Raw genomic sequence first — 27,614 nt, forward strand, 5'->3', positions numbered from 1 at the left:
GTGCGTATCTCCGCCTCTCCCCCGCCCCTCTCAGTCTTCCTTCACTGAGAGGGGCGGGGGAGAGGCGGCGATGCGCCGCTGACAGATGCGACTGGAGGCAGGGCTGCAGCCGTTAGCCCTGCCTCCAGGAAGCAATAAATCGCGACCAAATCTGCGACCAAGTGTCGCAGTGGTCGTTTTGGGGGTGAAGGGACCCCGTTAAGCCGCGCTATAGCGGCGGTTTAGCAGGGGCACACGTGCCCCAGCTATTTATGAGCTCTGAAGCGAGATTTATTCTCGCTTCAGAGTCTCTTTAACAAGGAACTTATCCAATGACAGTTGCTTTAGCATTCTTTTGAGGATTTCATGGAAATATGACATTGTACAGTCCCTACACTCAGATGAAGTACAATTCTGCAGTGTCAAAGGAAAAAGAACCATAAGCTCAGTTGCAATGATGTGATGCACACATAAGCTCTGCTCTTCTATATCAAAACATTGCTTGCTTATCAAGTCAAAATTTCATAAAAATGTTTTGTTTGTCTTGCAAACCAAGTTACTTGCAGTGCAAGGTTTTACTGTAATTCAATTTGATTTTGATTAAAAACCTCCTTCAGTAAGCTTATGATAATCTCTCACCTTTATAGCAGCCAAATATCATTATATTTGGCTGCATTGTATTATACATCTCAAAAAGAGGCAAATTTGAGCAGTCCAATAAATGGTATCAATACACAGCCCAAAAAATTGTTCTCAAAAACAAAAGTGTTCAAAAACTCAAAAGTGTTCATTTTGTGCCGTGAAATATATCTGAAGGAAAATGGATACATGCCATTTGGTGTACTAATACCAGCAAGTCAGCAGTCATAAAATAGGTAAAACATACGGTTTTGGATAAGCATGCCATGGAAGCCAATATGTCAGAGTTATGTAATTTACCAAGTTCTCAGAGGAGAAGTAATGGGCTGTAAACCAGCACCAGTGTGATACATCAGTGAAATGGAATGTACTCAACTCAGATTTAGCTTTTCTGGATTTAATCGTTTGAACTGCTTAAACATTATCAAAGAAATGAAAAGACCGTTGCAAGAAAACAATGTCCAACTGTAAAATATATATATTTATATATATATATATATATATATATATATATATATATATATATATATATATTATTTTTTACAAAAATAAATAACCAAAATAGTTTAAATAAATAATATTAAATTACACTGTTTTCTTTTTTTTTTAACTTCTGTGCAGTACAGAAATACTCTACTTTTCAAGCTGAAAAGATATACTTTCCCAAAAAGCTATGGGAGTCAACTGGTATGTAAAGAGACATAAATAAATAAATAAACTATAATAAATAAAGACAGAGCTAACTTTACACTTAATAGAACTATCAACTTCTATGTAAAGATCATTTACACTTTCGCACTTTTGTGTCTTTCATCTACACAGCAGCTAAAGCGCGCAAACCATTGTGCACCAAAAATGCACCAAAATACATGACAAATCCTTAAGGTACATAAGTGCTTTAAGTATGAAAGGGCCAGTAGGCTTTGTTCACACTACGAAGAAAAAACATTCCGTTTTCCACCCAGGAAAAAATAACAAATATGTTGATGGATCCTATGTTCCTACAGGATCTATTGACACATAACCATTTTGTTTGTGTCCCTTAGGTCTGAAGCGTTGCTGGAACTTAAACTTACAACAGTGCACAATTTTTACAGACACAGGTCTGACGTTTCATAATAGCAATGCAATTAAGGCGCGTCGTATGCAATGGACATGTGTGAACGTGTGTCCACGATTTATTGACAGCAGCAACACATGCGCTGTCACAGTCCACCACACTGCACTGTCACAGTCCACAACACTGCACCGTGTAGTGTGGACCTAGCTAAAAGCTTTACATCCACTATGCATCTGTTTCGGATTGGTTGATCCTCATCAGTGCAAGGTATGGATTAATATGACTCTATGGGGTAGGACACGAAATACCCAGAATTACAGATTTCCCAGTAAGCTCATGGTGAACAAGAACTCCTAGGAGTGTGTAAGGGGCTGAAAAACCAAAAAAGCCCTCTTACTAAGATGCTATGGAAAACAAAAGTTTGCCTTCTTAAAACAGAAGGTATTTGCAATTATTTTGGTTGGAGTGAGCTCTGAGATGTCTCCCACGATGCATCACTGCTGAATATGCAAATCATCTCTTTGTTGTTGCTGATAGCTAAACACACCTCCAGAACCGCTGGATGCAATGATGTGTCCGCTTGTTAATATTACAGAGCCAAATGAATCCAACATGCATACAGACAAGCTCATATATAACTAAACCACATATTTAGACTGTTTTATCTCTCCATGACCTTCTGGTTGTTCCTTATCCCGGTCTTATTTAGACTGCTCATTTGTGGTTTGTAAACACAGCTTTGTTCATCTCTTGTCTGTAAGTGGATCTTCAGCATCAGCCATTTGGTTAAACCATAAATCAGTGATTCCTGTGGCTTCTGAAAGGAAATGTTCAAATTTCTTAAGCACCTTGCATCCCATTTTCTTCTTTGCAAAACCATTTGTTGGGGGGTGCATCCTATAGTGTTCAGTCACTTCTGATAATTGATACCTCTGACACAGAATACAGGACAGGTTGGAAATAACAGCCGTTATCCCGTCCTTGCTGGTATTTAGCTGGGAGTGCAAAGTCCCATGGTTCTTCCTCGGATTTAGGTCCTTTTGATACTTTGTGATGTTTACTATTGCGGTCTTCATATAATGAAACACTTTATATAGTTCAACCACTTTATCTTTTTCACTTCCGTCAGTTAGTTTATATTTAGGAAAATCATTCTCAGAGTCTGGATTGCACAAGTATTTTACAGTTTTATCGTTGAAGTTATTAGACTGTACCTAGGGCAATAACAGAAAATCTTTTAAAAACAAAGTCATCAAATATAATATAACCATGCAAAAGTCATATGAATATGCACAATATACTGTTGAAAATACAGTAGAGTCCCAGTTATCGGGAAATCAACTAGCCAGCAGTCTCGACCAACCAGCGAAAATCGCCAACAGTACTCACAGTGGTGAAGGCCACCTTCTTAGGCTGTTTGTGGGCTTTGCTGTGTTTCAAGTCTGGGTTCCACAGCTCCACCAAGGTTAATATACTTTCAGTGACTGTATTTTAACATTTAATACAGAGTTAATGGTATGGATATTGAGTGGGGTATAGTATTGTATTAGTTAGGCCTATTTTTAAACTTGAGTCTCAAGCAACCATAAAGCATACGTAAATGGCATCAGCCAATCCCTGTCAGCGACAGATAACCGTGACTCTACTTTATATTTTGTGGATGGCGTTATATTAATCCAAAAAAGTAATAATTCTGTGATGTAATAACTGTCAAGTAAAATGTTGAAACCAGTATATATCAGCTATCTTTTTTTCAAGTAAAATAAGCAAATTATAAGGAACAAAGTATCTACTTTTTCTAAAAGCTTGGAGGGCAGCAGTCAGATTTCACTCAGGTTTAGATTTCACAGGTATAGAATAACCTTGAAAATACCTAGAGTCTTTTGTAGTAATCACTACATGCACATGTGACATTTATTGTACTTTTATAATGCACAGGTTACCATACATCATATGAGAGAAGATGAATATCATGTTACAGTCTTGAGTCTTGACATATTTATGCCAAAGTCTCATTTTAATAAAAACAAACCATAAGCTGAGCTAGTGTCTGTCAGGTGAGAGTGGGACATTTAACTGACAGATTCTGAGGAGACCACAGCAGGTGCACAACCTCTGCTGTATTAGGCAGGATGACAGGCCTTCTACAGTAGGGCAGCAGGACAGTCAAGTCAGCATGGTATTTGTGCACATGGCCAAACAACTTGATAACATTTTCTCAATATGATAGACAGAGCATTAGTATTATTCATATTTTTTTCCTGGGAAAAGCCTGGAACTTGTGTGTCCAGTTTATAGGGGTCTTACTTTGCTGCAGTCTGCCCAATACATAGGCTTTAGTCTTGTATGGTTCATTGAGAATGGACTAACTAGAGAAGGTGTATTTAAGAAATGTTTTTGGCCTGTTTCAGTCTCTGAAAAGTTCTTCACATATTATCCCAGGCTGAGCTTACAAAAAAGTAGTCCCCCCAGGTGTACTGTTATGATCGCTTCTGCAGCGTTTACTGCTGACTGCACTGGTATTGCAAACCAAGCAGTTCTAATGTCATTACATGCATTTGCTTGCATAGTTTGGTTTGCACTTAAACTAGTTGCTGATTCCATCTGCAGTCGCTCTGAAGTTTATGACAGTTTAATATGCTTTTGTGTAAACAAACATTGTCTGCTGCAGTGGAGGGGCGGTCCCTTTCCTGCAGGCTGCATATCATTGTCTGCCTTTTCCTGCTATCAGCCTGTGATTAATTACCATTCACTTGTGTGGGAATCTGCAGGTCTGCTCCCATTGGATGACCTCAGTATAAAGAACTGCTTCCTGCAATGCCTCATGGGCTATCATAGTTTCAGACTCTATCTGTTACTCTGCTCGTGCCCCACCTCGTTCCTGGTCCGTGTGGACTGCGCTGACTCCTGCGAAGGGGTCAGCGAGTCCTCCTAGTTCTGCTCTTGTTCTAGAAGTTGCTACTTGCTTGTCTTGTGTCATATATTGGTTCATCGCCAATATATACGCATACTTGCGCATTTTGTTATTTTCCTTGTATTCGTGTTGCGTTAATATATCAGTGTCGCTGATATATACGTACACGAACTGTTTATTTCCTGTGTTCAGCTAGTCAGTTTTCCAGCACGTTTTGGTAGTTTGCGCGTATCGTGAACACCCGTGCTGAGCTAGTTATCCTGTTCCTGGTCCTGTTTGTGGATTGCGTTCATCTCTGCGAAGAGATAGCGAATCCTTCTGAGTCCTGTTCCCTGTATTACTTCAGTCTTAGTCAGAGTTCCTGCTTATGTCATATATCGGTTCATTGCCAATATATACATATGTTAGTCAGACGTTACGAATAGTTCCATTGATAGCTGTAATTGTAATACGCTAGGAAAACATACTTATTGTATATTTATCTGTGTTACGTTCATCTATCTCGATCCTGCTATTTCCTGTCTCTCCTGTCCTGTCTTTGTGAGGCACGCCATCGCCGCAACGCATTGGCTGCCTCATTCCAGTCTGTCTGGTTTTGGACGCTTGCTGTCGCTAAGTAATCGCTAGCTAGCAAGCGTTCATTCTATCTACCTGTCCTGATCTCCTCAGTCCTGGTTTATGCGCTCAGCGCTACCTTGCGCTGAGACGTTATTACGAAAGTGTTTGTGGCTGTTCAGATCTGCACCGGCTCTGTGCACCACAATCTCCTATTGGAGTCAGTCCTCTCCTCCACTAAACTGGGGATATCCTGATCCCTTGTGCTGGTGTGTGTACCTCCTTCACGTCAGCTTATGTGTTGTATGCTGACTGTGGAGATTACACCCCCAAGCTTAACATGTACGAGCATGGCTGGTGTCACTAGGGTAGTGAAGTAGCATGGAGCCGTTCATACTTGCAGGCTATATTTTGGGCCCACACAGTACGGCTTTACTCATGCAAGGACGAGCAATAGTCAACATTATTGCTCAATTTTTTCCAAGGGTCCCATCACAGGAACAGAGGGGCATAAAAAGATCGAGGAAGCCACTAGAATATCCAGAAACTTTTCTCTACTGTGGTGAGAATCCAACTTTTTTTTTAACTTCAGTTATGCTTAAAGTTAATTCCCCCATACACTTCTGTCACCTACTTAAATGTGTGGAACTACTACTATCGTAATTAAGATGTGAAAGGTAAAACAGAACATTTGCAGGTTTTCTCTTACCTTAATCCGTGGTTGCGTTAAGCCACTATAGGTATTATTGTGTGTATCCAGCAGTGGCTGCGTGTCAGCTCAGCATGAGTGCCGGTATTGCTGAGTCAGAACAGAACCACTGTCAGAATTAGCACAATAGGCTATATCCAATTAGCAAACTCGCCAGCGATAAGCACTGGCGAGTTCTTAAATTAGGCCATGAGGGCATCGCCTAATACTATTAAATGTAATACCCCATGTGCAGTAAAGAACTCACTTGGACGATATTATGGCCTGGCGAGTTCTCAACGCCCTATCCAATTACATTTTTATGGTGCGAGGAAGTGATGCTTCCCGTCAGACATGAGAGTTAGCTTAGACCTGCAAAAATCCGGTCTAAACCAGCTAACTCATGAGTTATGCTGCTGCATCTCGGGGTCTCCTTTAATAAGGAGACCCCCAGCTCCCCATCAGGCCGTTAGCACATAGCCCCCCCCTGTAGCTGAGGCAGGCCAATTTAGCAGCATCTCCGCCAAACATCTGACGCAAGTCCAGTCATTGCAATTCTCTCAGAGCCCCGGCAAAGCATCTTTGAAGCTCCTGCTGAGGCTCCCCATTGGTCCACTGTCTGGACAATTTTCATTGGTCCAGACAGAGGACCAATGGGGAGCCCCAGTGGGAGCTTCAAAGATGCCAGCAAACCATTTTCATCCGGAACTGGAGCAGGTATTAGGATGTTTAGCTGCACAGAACAGAAGACCCTATTTGATAAGTAGCTCGCATTTGCAAGCTACTATTCACCTCAATTAGGATATGGCCCAAAGTATTCTACAATGATAGATTGTAAGCACAGATTAAGGTTAAAAAAAGGGGGATAAACTAGTGAAGGGTTCATGAAGTCAAACCCTGCAATCTTAAAATATTGCGTGTGGAGAATATTTTTAAAAATATAGGAACCTTTTTTTCATATGACTTGATGTGTGCAGCGCAATAAATTAACTTAATTTGACTGCTCTTCCATCCTCATGCGCTTTTGACAAGTTTCCTTACAAAGTTAATTTACAAGTAACTGAAAATTACACAATTCTTAAACTGTGTATTTCCTAGTTGTTCAATAAACATTTATGACAAATGTTACGACATTCTGGTTTCTATGCCTTTAATTTAGTAGATTTCTAAGAAAGCAATGTCTCCTGCTAACAGTACACCACAGCCTATAAATCTCTGGTTTGGTACATATCACCCTCCTTCCTAGAAATTCTTGTATTGCGTTATGTCAGCTAACTCCTCACCAGTTTCTGTTAGCATTTGATAGGTTGTTGAACAGTCATAAGATATAACACACCCTATTGTCACAGAGCAGGGAATGTTCCTAGTCTAATGTCTGGTGATGCAACATACATTACTTTAGAGGAATGTGACACATTCCCTTTCATCATTTTCTCGACAGAACAGCATTCAATCTGCAGAACAAGATTTCCAAACGATGTTTAACTTACATAAGTGTGGTAGAGATCCCCGGTTTCCTTATGCATTTGTGTAATCTGTGATTTGATCTGTGCCATGATGCCAGTCAGGTTTTTACATTCATTGACATTTGTGCAGAGTAGGCTTACAGCATCCAGTGGCTTTGCTTTTGCCATTAGCAGAGCCCACTGCTGGAAAATCAGTAGTTGCACAATCCCTGTTCAGAAAAGAAAAAAAAGCAAAACATATGTTTCCCATTAGCCTCAGAGTGGTGAGCTTTCATCCCTAAGACAAATGCATTCTGTAACTTTGCTTTGTGGTTAGAAAACTTAATGTGAACATAACTTTTTCTCTATTCAGTTGCAGACAGATTTCTGTTTGTTCCAAAGTGGCAGAAAGCTACTTAACAATTAACCACTTTACCAGCAATGCTTATTAATGTTATTATTGATCTATAAAGCAGCAATGTATTATGTGACGCTGTACAAAGTAAGTAGCATCTAATGATCCCAGAGGCAAGCATGCCAAAAGAAAGGATGGTCTGCCTCTGTTGAGCCTTTTCAGTGCATTCTCTCTGACAGCAATGCAAGCAGAATAGCACATACTGTGTTTACAGAAACACAATAGAACAATTGTGTGTAAATGGCAAAAGTGAAAGCAAATGATCTGATCCTCCATGTGAACTTCATTCAGATACCTCAGAAACACAGAACAGAAACAACACAAGTGCCCATGCAGACAAACTCTTTTCCATATAAAAGAAACACTTACACACAGTCTGGCACTTCTAAACATATCATTAGGTAAATAAAGTCATCCTTAGCCACAAAGATATCACATTATCCATGTGAAAGACAGCTGACAGGTGATAAATAGCCAATGGCACACAGGTTATTACTGCTGCTGTTTCTTGTACTTGATCACAGCTACACGTGTCTGCAGTGCTGTGCGAGCTGCTGATTCTGTCATGTGCCCGGACTTGCCTGAGAAAAAAGTTACATCTCTTCTCTAGTTTCTCAATTCCACTAGCTCGTTCAGGATATAAACCCACTGCACAGTTTACAAATCAGACCCATAGAAAACTACTTTCCAGTCCTCTGATAACGACCCATTTAAAATCACACTAAGGTATGTTTGGTATGCCAGTTTGTTACAGAACTCCCAGCAGTAGAGCAAACAAGTCCGTTTTGTATAAAGTGGAGGATGTGTTACCTGCCAAAAGCTGCATTCTATGTTCAAGCCTCCCCTGGGCAGGCTGTGCAATAGCTAGTGTCTGGAGCGTTTCTGGCTCACATTTTTAACCATGACTTATATAGCGAGAATAAAAAAAAAAAACAAAACAATGTAAGCCTACTCCCTCAGCCAATCAGTAGATGTACAGGTCAGGAAGTGAATTCATTCATGTCTCTCTCTCACTACTCCTATCTGCATTGGGTCAAATCATTTTTAATCTGGAAATCCCTAGTGGGAAACAAGGTGAAAGTTAGAGGCTGAATCACCATCCTGTGTCTATTTTTCACAAAAACTCCCCCCCCCCCCCCCCCCCAAAGTTGGAACAGAGGAAGAAATTAGAAGTTCAAAGGATAAAAATGTTTTACATAAAAAGTAACTATAGCTTTACAATCTGAGTACATAACCATATACCATACCTCCCAACTTTTTGAGATGAGAAAGAGGGACAATTAAGCCATGCCCCTGCCACACCTCCACCATGCCCCTGACACACCCCTAGTCACCCATACCATAAAGATTGCATTAGAAAAATATGTTGTTTTATAATTTAAACTACACTGGTCCTTTCTATCCTGGTTCATTTTCCTTTCTATTAACATTTTAAAATTAGCAATATATCAATTTAAATGATGGGAATAAAGTTTAGAGTTGATCGAACACATTTTTAGTAGAGAAATATATATTTATTTACATAGAAAGAGGGACAAAGTCCTGAAAGAGGGTCAAATGAGGAGGAAAGAGGGACAGAGGTACAGGGCTCCCAAAGAGGGACTGTCCCTCCGAAAGAGGGACAGTTGGGAGCTATGCATACTGTCACCTGTCCTGATGTCTACCGCTTCCCCCGTTCTCCTCTCTGCTCAGCATCCTTCCTAAATGCCCCTCTGGCAGCCTCTTCCTGGTCCCCGGTGTTCACTTACTGCACTGTCCCTGCTACAACTATAACTATGCGGATACCAGAGGTTGGCGCTCACAGTGCCACCTACGGTCCTACCCACCCTACCCTTACTCTGAGAATATGCACAATGCACTCGTTCCCCCCAATAATGATCAAATAAATATAAGATTCAACATATATACACAATGTCCACTATAAAGTTGTTCCAAGGCATAAAGCGGGCATCAGCCTATCACACACAGTTCTAATCCCAATCTCCACAGTCTGTATCTGGATCTTGCCAGAGGGGTGAGGGACGACCCTGTGACTGTCCCAAGGCGTCATTTGACCTATCAGCAGGTCTAATTATCTGGTGAGTGAGTGTATCTCACAGAGGTGTGGTGACAGTCTTTTTTCTGGATACATGAATCTGCCAGTGTGTGTAAGAAGTGTGTGTCGTATTCAAGCTACAGACATTAGATGTGGATTGGATCTCTCAGTAGGGGATGGTGTGATATATACAGACTGTGGACATTGGGATTAGAACTGTGTGATAGGTTGATGCCTGCTTTATGCCTTGGAACAACTTTATAGTGAACATTGTGTATATATAAGTTGAATCTCATATTTATTTGATCATTATTGGGGGGAACGAGTGCATTGTGCATACTCTCTGAGTTAGGCCCGGTTCACACTTGCGGTGGCCCTCCGGAATCGCCGTGCCGGAGCCGCACCGCTTGCAGAACGGACGGAACGGACGCACGGCATAGCAATGAAAGCCTATGCGTCCGTTCACATGCGTCCGTTCTGCCGAACCGGAGCCGGACCGGATCCGGGCCGGATCCGGACTCCGGCCTCCGTTCCAACATGCGCTATTTTTTCATCCGGCTCCTCCGGCAGCCGTATCCGGGGCGGAGCCGGACTGCACCATCCGGCCAATACAAACCAATAGGAACCGGAGAGCGCACAACACACAGGCTGAGAAATCCGGATGTTCTACCCCACTTCCTATGGGGATTGTTGCGGCGATATTGGATGGGGACACATGGGCAAGCATTTTGGAGTGGAGCAGCACAGCTGGATCCGGATCCGGAGATGTTGGCAGCATGTCGCAGGTGGAGGTGAGTGCTAAACAGCAGAGGGCCTGATTCCACAGGTCCCCCTTCTGCTGACCTCCCAGACCCCCAACTTTTTTTTTGTTTTTAACGTTTTTTTGCCAAACGGATCCGGATCGCATCCTGATGGACACCTGATGCAACCTGACCGGATCCGGATCGGATCCGGATCAGAACCGTACGGTTCCGATCCGGATCCGGTCCGGATCCGGTCAGGTCATCCGGTCCGTTTGGCAAACAACCGCAAGTGTGAACCGGGCCTAAGGGTAGGGTGGGTAGGTGGCACTGTGAGCGCCAACCTCTGGTATCGGCATTATCCATCTCAAAACACAGAGGAGCGAGCCAGTGCGTGTTAAGGCTAGGTCCACACTAGACACAGTTGCAGGACGGACACTGCAGTCCGGATCAGGGGAAGATTAGGGGAAGTACCACCATACTGCAAACTGATGAAAGTGCATCAGTTTTGCATCAGTTTCCATTCAGTTTTTCCCTGACAGAAAACGTCTCTATCATTAGGAAGGAGTGGGAGGATTTTTTAGGCCAATCATAAAGCGCAGGCTATCCGTTTTCACATCAGTTTTTTGCCTGTGGAGCTGGAGATGTGTTATCTCATTGCTTTCACTACCCCCTGCGTGTATCCGTGGTCCTGATCCGTTGCGTGAAAATGCAGCAGATCCGGACCTTCCGTTCAGGTTTTGAAAACGGGTTCCCGCAAACGCAGACGGATCCGTTTTTTACTTGGGTGAGGCTGGCTGCTATTTTGAACATTAGTATCCGGGACTCCGTTTTTCATCAGGTTTGAAAAACGCAGCCACGGATACGTTTCCGGACATAGTGTGGACCAGGCCTTACACGTTTTATTGCCAGTCAGCGCAGAGTGTGTATTTCTGTTTACAACTATAACTATGTTTCTTTGTTTTCAAAAATAGTTTCAAAAGTATATGACATTAAGTTTTTAAATGTGGTGTTCAAAAGAAAACAAATACCTTAGGCTAGGTTCACAGTAAGAGTCAATAAAAAGTATGCTTTACTTACAAAAGTTTGCTTCATGTGTAAAATGGTGTATTTATAATTACGTGGGGTTTCCCCCAGCCCCATGTGGTACGTGGGCTCCGTCTCCAGCTGCTCTTTTCTCCTGTTATCACCTCCACTAATCTGTCCAGTCGCACCCTTCTGCCTATGCCCCCGCACCCCCGCGGAGTGAACGAAGCCGTACATGCACAGAAGAGTGCGACTGGCCAATTACCGGACGAGACAGCAGGAGAACAGAGCGGGCGGAGAGGATGGCGAGGGGGCCCACATACCTATAAATACACCACTTTTACACAACTCACTTTTCTTTTAACCACCTGAGGACCGCTGTGTTAAACCCCCCTAGTGACCGGGCCATTTTTAACTAAAGAGGCTACTGCAGCTTTAAGGGCTTGCTGTAGGGCCGCACAACTCAGCACACAAGTGATTTTATTATTTTTTTTAGTAAATATTTTTTTTAATTTTTCTATTCATAAAAATGCCTATTTTTTTACCTCCCTCCCTCCCCCTGTCAGCCTATCACTGCTGATCGCTTCTGAGCCCCCCAGGGGGATAGCGGTCTCACACGGCTGTCCCCAGTACAGCACTGCCTTAAGCCTCATACACGCGAGGCACCGTTGTTGCTGTTGCTAGCACACAGGAGACGTGTGCGCAACAGCTCGGCGACAGCTCCGCAACAGGCAGAGACGCGGCGGAAGCTGCCGCCGAAAGTTTGGTCCCCCTGCCGGAAGCTCCCTTCTGGCAGGGGGACCCCTGCCAGAAGCCCCCCCCCCTCACCCGGGGCTCCCCCGTCCGTGCTTCCCCTCCAGCGATTTGCTCAATATTTAATCAGTGTAAGCCAGGCAGCAGGGAGAGCAATGACTCGCCTATTTCCTGGATCCTGCGCTGTGTTCCACCGCTCGTGTCATTTCCTGCAATGCTGCCCACTGAAGTGGTGGTCTAGTGGCTAGCATTTGGTGCTCTAACTACCGCGGCCCGGGTTCGATTCCCGGTCAGGGAGAGCCTCCTTCTTAGTGGCTGCATAGTGTACTAATGGCTGGATGTGCTGGTTAAGGGCTCTGCCTCTGACACAGGCAGGAGACCTGCGTTTGAATCTCGGCTCTTCCTGTTCAGTTAGCCAGTACCTACTCAGTAGCATACTTTGGGCAAGATTCCCTAACACTGCTACTGCCTATAGAGCGCACCCTAGTGACCGCAGCTCTGGCGCTTTGAGTTTGCCAGGAGAAAAGTGCGATGTAAATTGTCAGTGTCTGTTAAGGAGCAGATTCAGGAAAAAGGACCAGAGCTCAGCAACACAAAGTGTAGCCACTAAACATACTGAGAAAGTCTTTACAGAAAGTCTGAAGCCCCCAAGTCAGAGTCTGAAGCCCCCCAAAAATACCTTTTTTTACTTGCCAGTTTTCTTAAGCAATAAGATCATAGCTGAAATGCCGCATTCCTGTGGCAGAACAATGTATTTATACCCCCCACATCCCGGGGCAAAAATTTGGGGATCGCTTCCTGGTAGAGGCAGAGCTTTGTGCATTAGCTCTGCCTCTGCTGGAGTCAATCCTTGCCGATCTCCGCCTCTCCCCGCCCCTCTCAGTCTTCTTTCACTGAGATGATCGGGGAGAGGCGGAGATTGACTCCAGCAGAGGCAGAGCTACAGCAAAATGCTCTGCCTCCCCGGGCATCAAAATCCACGACCTGGAAAGTCGTGGAATTTTCCCCTGGGATTTGGGGCAATAATTACATTGTTCTGCCATGAGAGTGCGGCATTTCAGCTATGATCTGATTACTTAAAGGATATCCGAAGTGACATGTGACATGATGAGATAGACATGTGTATGTACAGTGCCTAGCACACAAATAACTACTGTATGCTCTGTTCCTTTTTTTCTTTCTCTGCCTGAAAGAGTAAAATATCAGGTACGTAAGTGGCTGACTCAGTCCTGACTCAGACAGGAAGTGACTACAGTGTGACCCTCACTGATAAGAAATTCCAACTATAAAACACTTTCCTAGCAGAAAATGGCTTCTAAGAGCAAGAAAGAGGTATCAGTGAGGGTCACACTGTAGTCACTTCCTGTCTAAGTCAAGACTGAGTCAGCCACTTACATACCTGATATTTAACTCTTTCAGGCAGAGAAAGAAAAAAAGGAACAAAACATAGTTATTTGTGTGCTAGGCACTGTACATACACGTCTATCTCATCATGTCACATGTCACTTCGGGTATCCTTTAAGAAAACTGGCAAGTAAAAAGAGGTATTTTGTAAGGCATCAGACTCTCTTTAACCCATTCGCGTTCCGTCGTTTTCACTTGAGAAATGTTCACCTCCCATTCATTAGCCTATAACTTTATCACTATTTATCACAATGAACTGATCTATATCTTGTTTTTTCCGCCACCAATTAGGCTTTCTTTGGGGGGTACATTTTGCTAAGAGCCACTTTACTGTAAATGCATTTTAACAGAAAGAATAAGAAAAAACCGGAAAAAATCATTATTTCTCAGTTTTCAGCCATTATAGTTTTAAAATAATACATGCCTCCATAATTAAAACTCACGTATTGTATTTTCCCATATGTTCCGATTATTACACCATTAAAATTATGTCCCTATCACAATGTATGGCGACAATATTTTATTTGGAAATAAAGGTGCATTTTTTCCGTTTTGCATCTATCACTATTTACAAGTTTAAAATAAAAAAAATATAGAAATATATCATCTTTACATTGATATTTAAAAAGTTTAGACCCTTAGGAAAATATTTATGTTTGTTTTTTATGTTTATGTTTTTTTTTTTTTTATTGTAATGTTTTTTTTTTTTTTATATATTAAATATTTTATTTGGGTAGTTTTGGGAGGGTGGGATGTAAACAATAGGTTTATAATGTAAATGTGTGTTCATTTTTATATTTTTTTTACTTTTAGTTGTAGTATTACTTTTTGGCCACAAGATGGCTGCCATGAGTTTGTTTACATGACGTCACTCTAATCGTAACATACGCTTAGAGCGACGCATGGGGGAGGTAACAGCCAGAAAAGGCGCAGCTTCCAGGAGAAGCTGTCGCTTTTTCAGCGGTGGAGAGGAATCAGTGATCGGGCACCATAGCCCGATTCACTGATTGCCTGGCTAACGAACCGCGGGCCGGGAGCGCGCGTGCACGCGCGCAATCGGCCGCGGGAGCGCGCATGGTTCCTGGACGTAGTTTCTACGTCCAGGAACCAAAATAGGTTAAAGAAACAGTTCCACTGTCAGCAAAGGATCACCTGTTGTGGAGCACTTCTGTGTAGGTTAGAACAGTTTGGTGGCTGTTCAGGGGCGTTGCTAGCCCCAAAGATCAGTGGCACGTGCCACGGATCTATTCTGGGGTAGCCCGGATGTCCCCCAGGCAGAGTCAGAGCTGTTGATCCTCTATGGGGGCATGGTGGGAGCTGTGGTGCCTCAATGGCGATCATGCTGGGAGCTGTGGTGAATCAGTGGGGGGTATGCTGGGTGCTTCTAAGGGGGCATGCTGTGTGCTGTGGTGCCATGCGAGGTGCTCTGTGCCTTTATTACTGCATGCAGGGATATGTGGCACTTCTATGGGGGCATGCTGGGAGTTGTGGTGCCTCAATGCGAGACCTGCAAGAACATGGTAGGGGGTCTACTAGAAGATTAGGGAATGCTATGGGTGAACTGCCAGACAACCTGACAGCAGGCCAGCCCGCCCAGCATAAAGCCAGCCCAGCCGGCACATACAACTCTGCCTAGTTATGTTTAAGTGACACTGCATTTATTTATTTTTTTGTATTAATGGAGAGGGGGCGTCAACCAACATTTTGTTGGGCAGGCCTACTTAGACTGCTGTTAAGTTCATGTAAATTTAGCTCCACCTGTGACCACACCCACATTCTGGTGCATGGCCCCACCCATTTTTTAGCTGGAGTGCCCAAAAGTTCCCCGGATCTTTTAGGATCCTAGCAACGCCCCTGTGTGGAGGCAAGACTGGTGCAGCAGTAGCCTGACTGGAAGACAGGTCATGTTGTGGCAGAGTCTCCCTGGACAGCAGGCTGATGTGTGTCACTATCTAGCAGGTTGGCATACTGAAGCTTAGTAGAGTCTCTGGCGCTAGTCTACTCTAGGGGACACAGCTCGCAACCTCATTGGGAACAGTTCTCCAATCACAGCACTCTCTACAGCACAAAGAATTGTGATTGGCCGAATAGTGTGGGTGTAGATTACTACAACCAGGGGTCGAGTCCTGCGTGAATGCGGGTGGACGACGTCCACTTACTTTTATTGGAGAGTTGGCGTCGCCCATCCTAGCACCCTGGAGGGGAGCAGCGCAGTGGAGAGGAGCATTGTGCACAGCAGCGGGGAAGAGCGGACGTCTCCCCCCTCTTCCCTCACCTTGGGGCTCCTATTCCTGGCTCTCCCCTCCAGATTCCAGAACATTTGCAGCGGCGGTGGCTGGCAGCGGGCATCAGTGGGCGGGACTTACCTCCTCCTGTTCCGGCGAGTTGACACTGTGCGTGCCGCTAGTCTGGTCTAGTCAAGACCACTGATGCCGGCTGCCAGCCACCGTCGCTGCAAATGTTCTGGTATCTGGAGGGGAGAGCCAGGAAGAGGAGCCCCAAGGTGAGGGAAGGTGGGGGGGGAGACATTCGCCCTTCCCCGCTGCTCTGCACAATGCTCCTCTCCACTGTGCTGCTCCCCTCCAGCTGGGGGGGCACCTGGCTACCTATTCTGCGGACGCCTATAGACTGGCTATACTGGGGACACCTATACACCTGGCTACATATACTGGGCACCTATACACCTGGCTACATATACTGGGGACACCTATACACCTGGCTATACTGGGGACACCTATAAACCTGGCTACATATACTGGGGACACCTATACACCTGGCTACATATACTGGGGCCACCTATACACCTGGCTACATATACTGGGGACACCTATACACCTGGCTACATATACTGGGGACACCTATACACCTCGCTACATATACTGGGGACACCTATATACCTGGCTATACTGGGGACACCTGAACACCTGATTACATATACTGGGGACACCTGGCTATACTGGGGACACCTATAGACCTGGCTACCTATTCTGGGGACATCTATACACCTGGTCACCTATTCTGGGAATATCTATACACCTAGCCACCTATTCTGGGATTATCAATACACCTGGCCACCTATTCTGAGGACATCTATACACCTGGCTACCTATTCTGGTGACAACTCTACACCTGGCCACCTATTCTGGGGACAACTATACACATGACTACTTATACTGGGGACACCTATAGACCTGGCTAGCTATACTGGGGTACCTATTTTGGGGGAACTGCTGTCAGATCTGTATTTTTGGGGAACCGCTGATGCCAGATTACGTGTATTTTGGGGAACCGCTGCCAGATTGTGTATGTTGGGGGACCACTGCTGCCAGATTACATGTATTTTGGGTGTTACGTGTATTTTGGGTGATCCACTGCCAGGTTTCGCGTATTTTGGGGAACTGCTTCCAGATTATGTGTATGTTGGGGGAACTGCTGCTGCCAGATTGTCTATTTTGGGGTAACCACTGCCATATTATCTGTATTTTGGAGGAACCTCTGCCAGATTATGTGTATTTTTGGTGAAATGCTGTCAGACTACATCTACTTTTTGGGGATACACTACGACAGAGCTCAAACTTCTCCTGGCAGACCTTTTATACCACTGCTAAGGCCATGTATATTTGGCCCCGCCCACGCTATGCTTAAACACGTCCATTTTTTGGCGCGCCGCACGAGTCCACTCACCTCTTTTTCCAGGACTAGACCCCTGACTACAACCCATCTAAAACCTAAAAGGTTGAGAGGGTGCCGCCCACTCAGTCATATTAGCGGAATTTCCCTGTGAGGTTTCCTGCTGGGTCCCCTAAAGTAGACTTGCACCAATTCTCTCTGGGCAGCAGGCTGACTTATGTCAGAGTGTGGCTTAATTGCAGTCAGAAGGGTGTCAGTGTCTGAATGGCAGACTAATAGTCTGGTAGGATCTCCCTTGCTGAACCCTGGGGAAGCCTCACATTTTGTATCAGTGCTAAGATCAACAGGTCCCTGACACCAAGCCAAACAGTTCATAAAAAAACGTGCAAAACGGTTTACATGCCATTCAGAAACTTTGGCTGGCTGCAAAGCAACATGAGGAAGCTCTCAGATCTGCAGACAGCATCAGTATGTGGTTTACATGCACAGACTGCTTCTTTTCAGTGATGAAAAGAATTTAACAGTGGCTGTTTGCTTAGTGAAAGCTTTGCCCCTTTGCTGACATTTTTATATTGGACTGGAATTTTATTGTGGACCACTCTGCTGTTGTAGCAGACAAAAGCCAAATACATAACTAGTGATGCAGCTGAAGTAACCTCTTCCTTCCCTGTCCGTGAGAGAACTGGTGATGAGTGTGTAGCCATGTTTCATAACATCCATTCAGCCCGATCTTTCATTCATAAATGCAACACGTCACTAAATGAACAGACCTGCCACCATTGCATCACTCACTTAGCTGAGTTTTAGGGACAGCCCCAGGTTGTAAAGTTTCACCCTCGTAAATGTTTCCCTAATTTTCACAACTGTTTAGTTTTCCCAAGGATCATGTGTGTAGTTTTGCATAGAGTGGGTGGGGCAGAAACTCTGTCATGCTTTTTATACTTGTCTTTGTTTGGGAAAGTTCCCCTAAGGTCAACAAGAGGAACTATACAAAGGTAACCATTGCTCATGCCACCCAAAGCTAAGGCTCCTTTCACACTATGGGCTTGATTCACAAAGCGGTGCTAACAGTTAGCACGCTGGTGAAAAGCCCTTTATCACGCCTAAACTCAGTTTAGGCGTGATAAGTTTAGGTGTTATAAGTTTAGGCGTGATAAGTTTAGGTGTGATAAGTTTAGGCATGATAAGTTTAGGCGTGATACGTTTAGGCATGATAAGTTTAGGCGTGATACGTTTAGGCATGATAAGTTTAGGCGTGATACGTTTAGGCATGATAACTATAGCACGAACTGGGTTATCACACCTAAAGTCTCTAACTGGGTTAGCACCGCTTTGTGAATCGAGCCCTATGGGCTTGATTCACTAAACCGTGATAACTAGAACATCACATCTTTTCAAGGATATCACACCTTATCAAAGTTAACACGCCTTTTCAGTGTAGCATAGCGGGTAGCGGGCGCTACAAACTTGTGCCTGCTAATTGGCAATGGCATTTGTCCTGCCCTGAGCCCCTGCGGGTTTGTAGCGCTTGCTATGCTACTCTGATAAGGTGTGATATATTTCATAAGGTATGATATCTTTGACAAGGAGTGATATTTGAGTTATCACGGTTTAGTGAATTAAGCCCTATGTCCGTTGCGTTACAATGGACAATATTATCGCAAAGAAAAGCAATGCATTTATATTTCAGTGAGGCCTTTCACACTGATAGTTTTGAGGTGCGCAGCGATGAGTCCCGACAGAATAATGCACTACCTGCAATCGGTTTTTACGTCCGATTCCAATTCTGATTTTGAATAGTTACTGCATGCTGCGTCTTTTCCAATCGGAATTGAAAATCGGAAACGGAATCGCAATCGCAAAATGGATTTGCAGTGTGCAGGGATCCTAAAAGTGACCCAGAGATGAATAAAAAGACTGTTTTTTACTTACCTGGGGCTTCCTTCAGCCCCAGACGCACGGTTGCGTCCCTTGTGGTCCTCGGTTAGGTCCTTTTCCACTGCAAAACGCTTTTGACCAATTTTGATGTGCATTTTTTATGCAATTGCGTTTTTCTGATTGGCAAGTTTTGTCTTAATTTTTGAAAATAGATACTAGTGGTTAAATCAATACAAAACACAAACACATTTCTATGCGTTTTTCATGCGTTCCTATACTTTACATTGAAATACAAAACGCATCATAATCGCACAGACATGCGGTTGCGTTTTTTTAAAAATCAGAACGCAGCAGTGGAAAAGGCCACCCAAGATTATTATTTTAAACAGGGTGCACTTCATAATCAGCAAACACATGCGTTTTGTGTTTTTGGCAAAAACGCAGCTAGTGGAAGAGGCCCCTTAAACCGCAATTTGCTCTGGTAAACATCTGTGTGACGTCAACAGGGGGCCTTCTGCGCATGCACTGACTTTCTGCGCAAGCACAGAAGGCCCCAGCTGACGTCACTCAGTCACACTGAGCTCGACTGAGCCGTCTACTGGGGTTTTGTTACGGCTACACGGAGGATTCTGGGCGGACCGCAGGAGGCACTTGTGATGACAGCGAGGGACGCATCCATGCTTATGGGGCTGGAGGAAGCCACGGGTAAGTAAAAAAAATGCTTTTTATTGATCTCTGGGTCACTTTAACAGCTCACTGCATGGCTATACAACTGAACACACAAATCAATATTTTCCCTTTTCTTGCCATCAACAGAGCATCCTGTTGGTGGCATCTCATTTCTGCTGCAACTTTTTTTTTTTTAAATAAACAGTATTATTTTATTTAAATGTATGCCTCCCCCTCCCTCCTTTCTCCCCTAGATCCAATCGGACGTCCTCCAGGCTTTACTGCGCAGGCTCAGAACTACTGAGCCTGCGTAGTAAAGCCTGGAGGACGTCCGATGACGTCAGCGCGCCGCCGTGAGGCGCATTTTGGAACGCGGAAGGAGCCCGACCTGGCCGCCGGCCTGGCCAGGTCGGGTCGGCCACCGGAGACCACCGGCAGCCTGCGGAGCGGCGCCGAGGGCACCTCCTGCCTGCCACGGGCTGGAGGAAGCCCCAGGTAAGTGGATGCGGATTTTTATTTTTTTTAGACAGTCCCTGAACCTTCCCTTTAATACAAACTTACTGCAGTCACAGCACATGACATGGCTACTCCCATAGCCAGACTGTAATAGAAACCTGTACAGCAATATTTGCATACTGAAGTATATATCAAAACAGACATGATATTATTTTAGTTCTAGCTTCCTTCTTAGACTCATACCTACCGCAGATCTGCATTCTTGGATTGCGTTATAGGAAGGACAGTTATATTAAACAGATGCCTCAGACACAAGTGTGTGTGTAGTGTTCTCCTAGCATCCTCTATCAAAGTGCTGGTCTCAGACATGCCTGGACATGGATCACAGTGAAGCCAGTAGCTTAGTGTGGGGAAAGTAAGGGCACAGCCCCACACCAGTTGTGAGGCCAAGTTATAAGGAAGCAGAAATTTTGCATTTGAATTATTTTTTTTTTTACATTCTCCACCTAGTATGAAGCTTTACTTTGGATGTAGTAGTGAAGCTGACCTGAACTCAGAACTTCATTTGAGCTCTAAAAAGATAAGCAACAGCGTAATCACCTTCAGGCTAGGTGCACTCATAGCAGAAACGCTAGCGTTGCGGAAAACACTGCGATTTTGCAGCTAATGGAAGTCTATGAGCTGCAGGAAAAAAGACATATGGGTTTTTGATGCTTGTGCTTTGAAAAACGCTGGTTTTGTTGCATAATCTTCAAAAAACGCATGAAAAATGCACATGATGAAAGTTAATGGAAACGCAATGGTATGCGTTTTTCATGCGTTTTTCTATGCGTTTTTGCTTTAGAAAATTGTTTTGTGATGTATTTCCGCTCTCCGTTGTCTTCCTAGTAATTTGCATAAAATGTAAAATGAAAACGCATGAAAAAGGCATACAAAACGCATATGCGTTTTTATATGCGAACCGCAAATGCATTAAAATTGCATGCAAAACGCTTGAAAAACGCATCTGCGGTAAAAAACTGCTAACGTACCATTAACATAAAACATGACATAAAACGCAGATTTTTTTTTTTTATTAAAACATTTTAAAATCGTTTTAAAAGATACGTCCAGGCAGATTAGAAAATAAAAATCCACTTACCTGGGGCTTCCTCCAGGCCCTGGCAGCCGTCCTGAGTCCTCGCCACAGCTCTGGCAGCTCCCGGGGTCCTCCACTCAGAAGCCGACCGCGCCAGGTTGGCTTCCGGGTCAGATTCTTGTGCGCTCCACTGCGCAGGTCACGTGGTAGCGTTGATGTCATCAGGACTGTACTGCGCAGGCGCAGCAGTTCTCCGCCTGTGCAGTACAGTCCTGATGACGTCGGCCAGACCACGTGACCCACGCAGTGGAGCGCAGAAGAAGCCGACCCAGAAGCCGACCTGGCGAGGTCAGCTTCTGCACCGGAGGAGACCGGGAGCCGCCAGAGCTGTGGCGAGGACTCAGGACGGCTGCCAGGGGCTGGAGGAAGCACCAGGTAAGTGAATTTTGATTTTTTTAATCTGCCTGGGCGTATCCTATAACGGTTATTGTCTGTCCTAAGCATCCTCAAATGTACTTACTCCTCTGAAAACATTACCTAGTGTTCTATAGTATTTTACATCGACAACCCGTATGTTTGAATCGGGCACAGATAGACCGTTCTGGTGCCAATCCTTGCATACCCCTAGGAATTAAGTTGTGTTCTCAGTGTATTAATATAGTTTGCGGCCGTGCTCCGTTATGCACGTGGTGGCAAGCAATTGAAATTGTATATGTGGGGGGAATCCTTTGCAGTCAGAACGCTCCTCTCGGCTAGTTGGTTCATAGATCGCGAATCCACATATGGAAGTCTGTGGGCAAATTGACAGAGAGATTGAGTTTCTGAATCTGAAACGATTAACCCAATCATGGATCGGCCTTTGCGGTCTGTGATAACAGACCTCAATGTTTTTTTCACTTCCTGATGTTAGTCAAGAAGTGAACTCTTTATTCATTGAAAGCACTCGGGAAATCGCTTTTCAAATTGCTTTATCAAGCGCTTAGCGATTTTCCTATCCCTTCTATTGAATTGCAAAACAAACGCTCTAAAAATGGTGCAGGAGCCGCGTTTGCGATTGGATAGAAAAAAAAGCGCTTTTAAGGAGATTTTAAAAATCGGCAGTGCTTAAAAAAAAAGCAAAATCGCTCCATGTGTTAACAAGCCCTAATGGTGGCTACACATGTTACAATTGTTCTGTTCGATTAAAACAATCGACTGTGTGAGGAAAATCGAGAGAAATTATTTTTCTACGATTGATAAATTCGATTGAAATTGTAATTTTTCTTGATTTAATTTGATTGGAAAGGTTGGAAAAAATCAGACCAATTTTGTCAGAAATTAAATGGTGTGTGGTGGGTTGTATGAAAGTCATTCGACCTAATAAGTTTTAAGTTTACATTCAATAAATAAACTTTATTTGTCAAAGTGACACATTAGATACAATGTAATTTCTTTACTGTAATACATGTAGTGTTGATTAAAATAAATGAGGAACAGATTTCTTAATGTAAGGTAAATTTTCTAAGGTTGTTTTTGTTGCCTTTATACATATTGTTGCCACAGAGCACCCCATACACATTAATAAATGAAAATGTATATATTACTAGTAGACTAAGCCGTTTAAAAACAGGCTCTAGGTCTGTTTCTCACCACCGCTGCATGTGAGTGCGCATGCGTGCTCACCTGCCAGCCACACGTGTGCGCATGCACTCGTCCGTCCGTGCGCACACCCGCCTGGCTAACCGGCCTGGTCCTCCTGTCCCAACGGTCCTTGCTGCACACATGCGCAGTATCAAAAAGCATGGTCCCAAGGACACAGAGACAGGATTATGCAGGGACAGTTAGGTTTTACTAGGTAGGATTACATCAAATTTATATTTTTTATTCAATACTTTTTGTTGTGATTATGTCAAAATCAAACATATGTGTGTTGTACATTGGTTAGAAGAGTCTAAATTTTCATCTGAATAAAAAACAATCAAAACTGAGTGTGGCCCCCTAAGTGTATTTAAGTTCCCATGTTGTACTATTGGATTGTGCTTGAATGAATGTTTAAAGAGACCGATTTGAAAATGCCTCTGCTCTTCATAGCAAGTCCACTTTAGTAAATAAACTCACTTTTAGAACGTATAATTTTTGCTCTTAGGCCACTTTCACAGTGGTGTGTTGAATACAGTGACCAGATTTTTTTGAGTTCAACGGGGTGGGGGGCAACATATCAGCACAAAATAAACGCAATGTGGGCAACATGTCAGCACAAAATAAACGCAATGCGGGCAACATGTCAGCACAAAATAAACGCATTGTGGGCAACATGTCAGCACAAAACAAACGCAATGGGCAACATGTCAGCACAAAATAAACGCAATGGGCAACATGTCAGCACAAAATAAACGCAATGTGGGTAACATGTCAGCACAAAATAAACGCAATGTGGGCAACATGTCAGCACAAAATCAACGCAATGTGTGCAACATGTCAGCACAAAATAAACGCAATGTGGGCAACATGTCAGCACAAAATAAACGCAATGCGGGCAACATGTCAGCACAAAATAAACGCATTGTGGGCAACATGTCAGCACAAAACAAACGCAATGGGCAACATGTCAGCACAAAATAAACGCAATGTGGGTAACATGTCAGCACAAAATAAACGCAATGTGGGCAACATGTCAGCACAAAATCAACGCAATGTGTGCAACATGTCAGCACAAAATAAACGCAATGTGGGCAAATGTCAGCACAAAATAAACGCAATGTGGGCAACATGTCAGCACAAAATAAACGCAACGTGGGCAACATGTCAGCACAAAATAAACGCAATGTGGGCAACATGTCAGCACAAAATAAACGCATTGTGGGCAACATGTCAGCACAAAACAAACGCAATGGGCAACATGTCAGCACAAAATAAATGCAATGTGGGCAACATGTCAGCACAAAATAAATGCAATGGGCAACACGTCAGCACAAAATAAACGCAATGTGGGCAACATTTTAGCAGAAAATAATGCAATGTGGGCAACATGTCAGCACAAAATAACCGCAATGGGCAACATGTCAGCACAAAATAAACGCAACGTGGGCAACATGTCAGCACAAAATAAACGCAATGTGGGCAACATTTCAGCACAAAATAAACGCAATGTGGGCAACATGTCAGCACAAAATCAACGCAATGTGGGCAACATTTCAGTACAAAATAAATGCAATGTGGGTAACATGTCAGCACAAAATAAACGCAATGTGGGCAACATATCAGCCCAAAATAAACGCAATGTGGGCAACATGTCAGCACAAAATAAACGCAATGTGGGCAACATTTCAGCACAAAATAAACGCAATGTGGGCAACATATCAGCACAAAATAAATGCAATGTGGGCAAACATGTCAGCACAAAATAAATGCAATGTGGGCAACATGTCAGCACAAAATAAACGCAATGTGGGCAACATGTCAGCACAAAATAAACGCAATGTGGGCAACATGTCAGCACAAAATCAACGCAATGGGCAACATGTCAGCACAAAATAAACGCAATGTGGGCAACATGTCAGCACAAAATAAACGCAATGTGGGCAACATGTCAGCACAAAATCAACGCAATGGGCAACATGTCAGCACAAAATAAACGCAACGTGGGCAACATGTCAGCACAAAATAAACGCAATGCGGGCAACATGTCAGCACAAAATAAACACATTGTGGGCAACATGTCAGCACAAAACAAACGCAATGGGCAACATGTCAGCACAAAATAAACGCAATGTGGGTAACATGTCAGCACAAAATAAACGCAATGTGGGCAACATGTCAGCACAAAATCAACGCAATGGGCAACATGTCAGCACAAAATAAACGCAACGTGGGCAACATGTCAGCACAAAATAAACGCAATGTGGGCCAACATGTCAGCACAAAATAAACGCATTGTGGGCAACATGTCAGCACAAAACAAACGCAATGGGCAACATGTCAGCACAAAATAAACGCAATGTGGGCAACATGTCAGCACAAAATAAATGCAATGGGCAACATGTCAGCACAAAATAAACGCAACGTGGGCAACATTTTAGCAGAAAATAATGCAATGTGGGCAACATGTCAGCACAAAATAACCGCAATGGGCAACATGTCAGCACAAAATAAACGCAACGTGGGCAACATGTCAGCACAAAATAAACGCAATGTGGGCAACATTTCAGCACAAAATAAACGCAATGTGGGCAACTTGTCAGCACAAAATAAACGCAATGTGGGCAACATTTCAGTACAAAATAAATGCAATGTGGGTAACATGTCAGCACAAAATAAACGCAATGTGGGCAACATATCAGCCCAAAATAAACGCAATGTGGGCAACATGTCAGCACAAAATAAACGCAATGTGGGCAACATTTCAGCACAAAATAAACGCAATGTGGGCAACATTTCAGCACAAAATAAACGCAATATGGGCAACATTTTAGCACAAAATCAACGCAATGTTGGCAACATGTCAGCACAAAATAAACGCAACGTGGGCAACATGTCAGCACAAAATAAACGCAATGTGGGCCAACATGTCAGCACAAAATAAACGCATTGTGGGCAACATGTCAGCACAAAACAAACGCAATGGGCAACATGTCAGCACAAAATAAACGCAATGTGGGCAACATGTCAGCACAAAATAAATGCAATGGGCAACATGTCAGCACAAAATAAACGCAACGTGGGCAACATTTTAGCAGAAAATAATGCAATGTGGGCAACATGTCAGCACAAAATAACCGCAATGGGCAACATGTCAGCACAAAATAAACGCAACGTGGGCAACATGTCAGCACAAAATAAACGCAATGTGGGCAACATTTCAGCACAAAATAAACGCAATGTGGGCAACTTGTCAGCACAAAATAAACGCAATGTGGGCAACATTTCAGTACAAAATAAATGCAATGTGGGTAACATGTCAGCACAAAATAAACGCAATGTGGGCAACATATCAGCCCAAAATAAACGCAATGTGGGCAACATGTCAGCACAAAATAAACGCAATGTGGGCAACATTTCAGCACAAAATAAACGCAATGTGGGCAACATTTCAGCACAAAATAAACGCAATATGGGCAACATTTTAGCACAAAATCAACGCAATGTTGGCAACATGTCAGCACAAAATAAATGCAATGCGGGCAACATGTCAGCGCAACATAAACGCAATGTGGGCAACATGTCAGCACAAAATAAACGCAATGGGCAGCACGTCAGCACAAAATAAACGCAATGTGGACAACATTTTAGCAGAAAATAATGCAATGTGGGCAAACACGTCAGCACAAAATAAACGCAATGTGGGCAAACATGTCAGCACAAAATAAACGCAATGTGGGCAACATATCAGCACAAAATAAACGCAATGTGGGCAAACATGTCAGCACAACATAAACGCAATGTGGGCAACATGTCAGCACAAAACAAACGCAATGTGGGCAACATTTCAGCACAAAATAAATGCAATGTGGGCAACATGTCAGCACAAAATAAACGCAATGGGCAACATGTCAGCACAAAATAAACGCAATGTGGGCAACATGTCAGCACAAAATAAACGCAATGTGGGCAACATGTCAGCACAAAATAAACGCAATGTGGGCAACATGTCAGCACAAAATAAACGCAATGGGCAACATGTCAGCACAAAATAAACGCAATGTGGGCAACATGTCAGCACAAAATAAACGCAATGGGCAACACGTCAGCACAAAATAAACGCAATGTGGGCAACATGTCAGCACAAAATAAACGCAATGTGGGCAACATTTCAGCACAAAATAAATGCAATGTGGGCAACATGTCAGCACAAAATAAACGCAAAGGGCAACATGTTAGCACAAAATAAACGCAATGTGGGCAACATGTCAGCACAAAACAAACACAATGGGCAACATGTCAGCACAAAATAAACGCAATGTGGGCAACATGTCAGCACAAAATAAACACAATGGGCAACACGTCAGCACAAAATAAACGCAATGTGGGCAACATTTTAGCAGAAAATAAACGCAATGTGGGCAACATATCAGCACAAAATAAACGCAATGTGGGCAAACATGTCAGCACAAAATAAACGCAATGTGGGCAACATTTCAGCACAAAATAAATGCAATGTGGGCAAAATTTCAGCACAAAATAAACGCAATGTGGGCAACATTTCAGCACAAAATCAACACAATGTGGGCAACATGTCAGCACAAAATAAACACAATGTGGGCAACATGTCAGC

The 27,614-nt window shown here is 43.6% G+C and overlaps 1 protein-coding gene and 1 long non-coding RNA gene across 2 annotated transcripts in view; both read right to left on the reverse strand.

Annotated features, from left to right (window-relative positions):
• The window catches only part of LOC137521346 (uncharacterized), a 485,899-nt gene that overhangs the window by 191,071 nt on the left and 267,214 nt on the right, over window positions 1-27,614 (reverse strand). The window lies entirely within an intron of this gene.
• On the reverse strand, window positions 1,311-8,562 carry LIF (LIF interleukin 6 family cytokine). The gene is made up of 3 exons (XM_068271498.1): window positions 8,506-8,562; window positions 7,326-7,510; window positions 1,311-2,892 (listed from the first exon to the last, which is right to left on the reverse strand). The coding sequence occupies exons 1-3, from the start codon at window positions 8,519-8,521 to the stop codon at window positions 2,422-2,424; spliced, it is 672 nt and encodes a 223-aa protein (XP_068127599.1). The 5' UTR covers window positions 8,522-8,562; the 3' UTR covers window positions 1,311-2,421.

This window comes from Hyperolius riggenbachi, chromosome 1 (assembly GCF_040937935.1).
Source record: "Hyperolius riggenbachi isolate aHypRig1 chromosome 1, aHypRig1.pri, whole genome shotgun sequence".
In the NCBI taxonomy this organism is placed as follows: Eukaryota; Metazoa; Chordata; class Amphibia; order Anura; family Hyperoliidae; genus Hyperolius; species Hyperolius riggenbachi.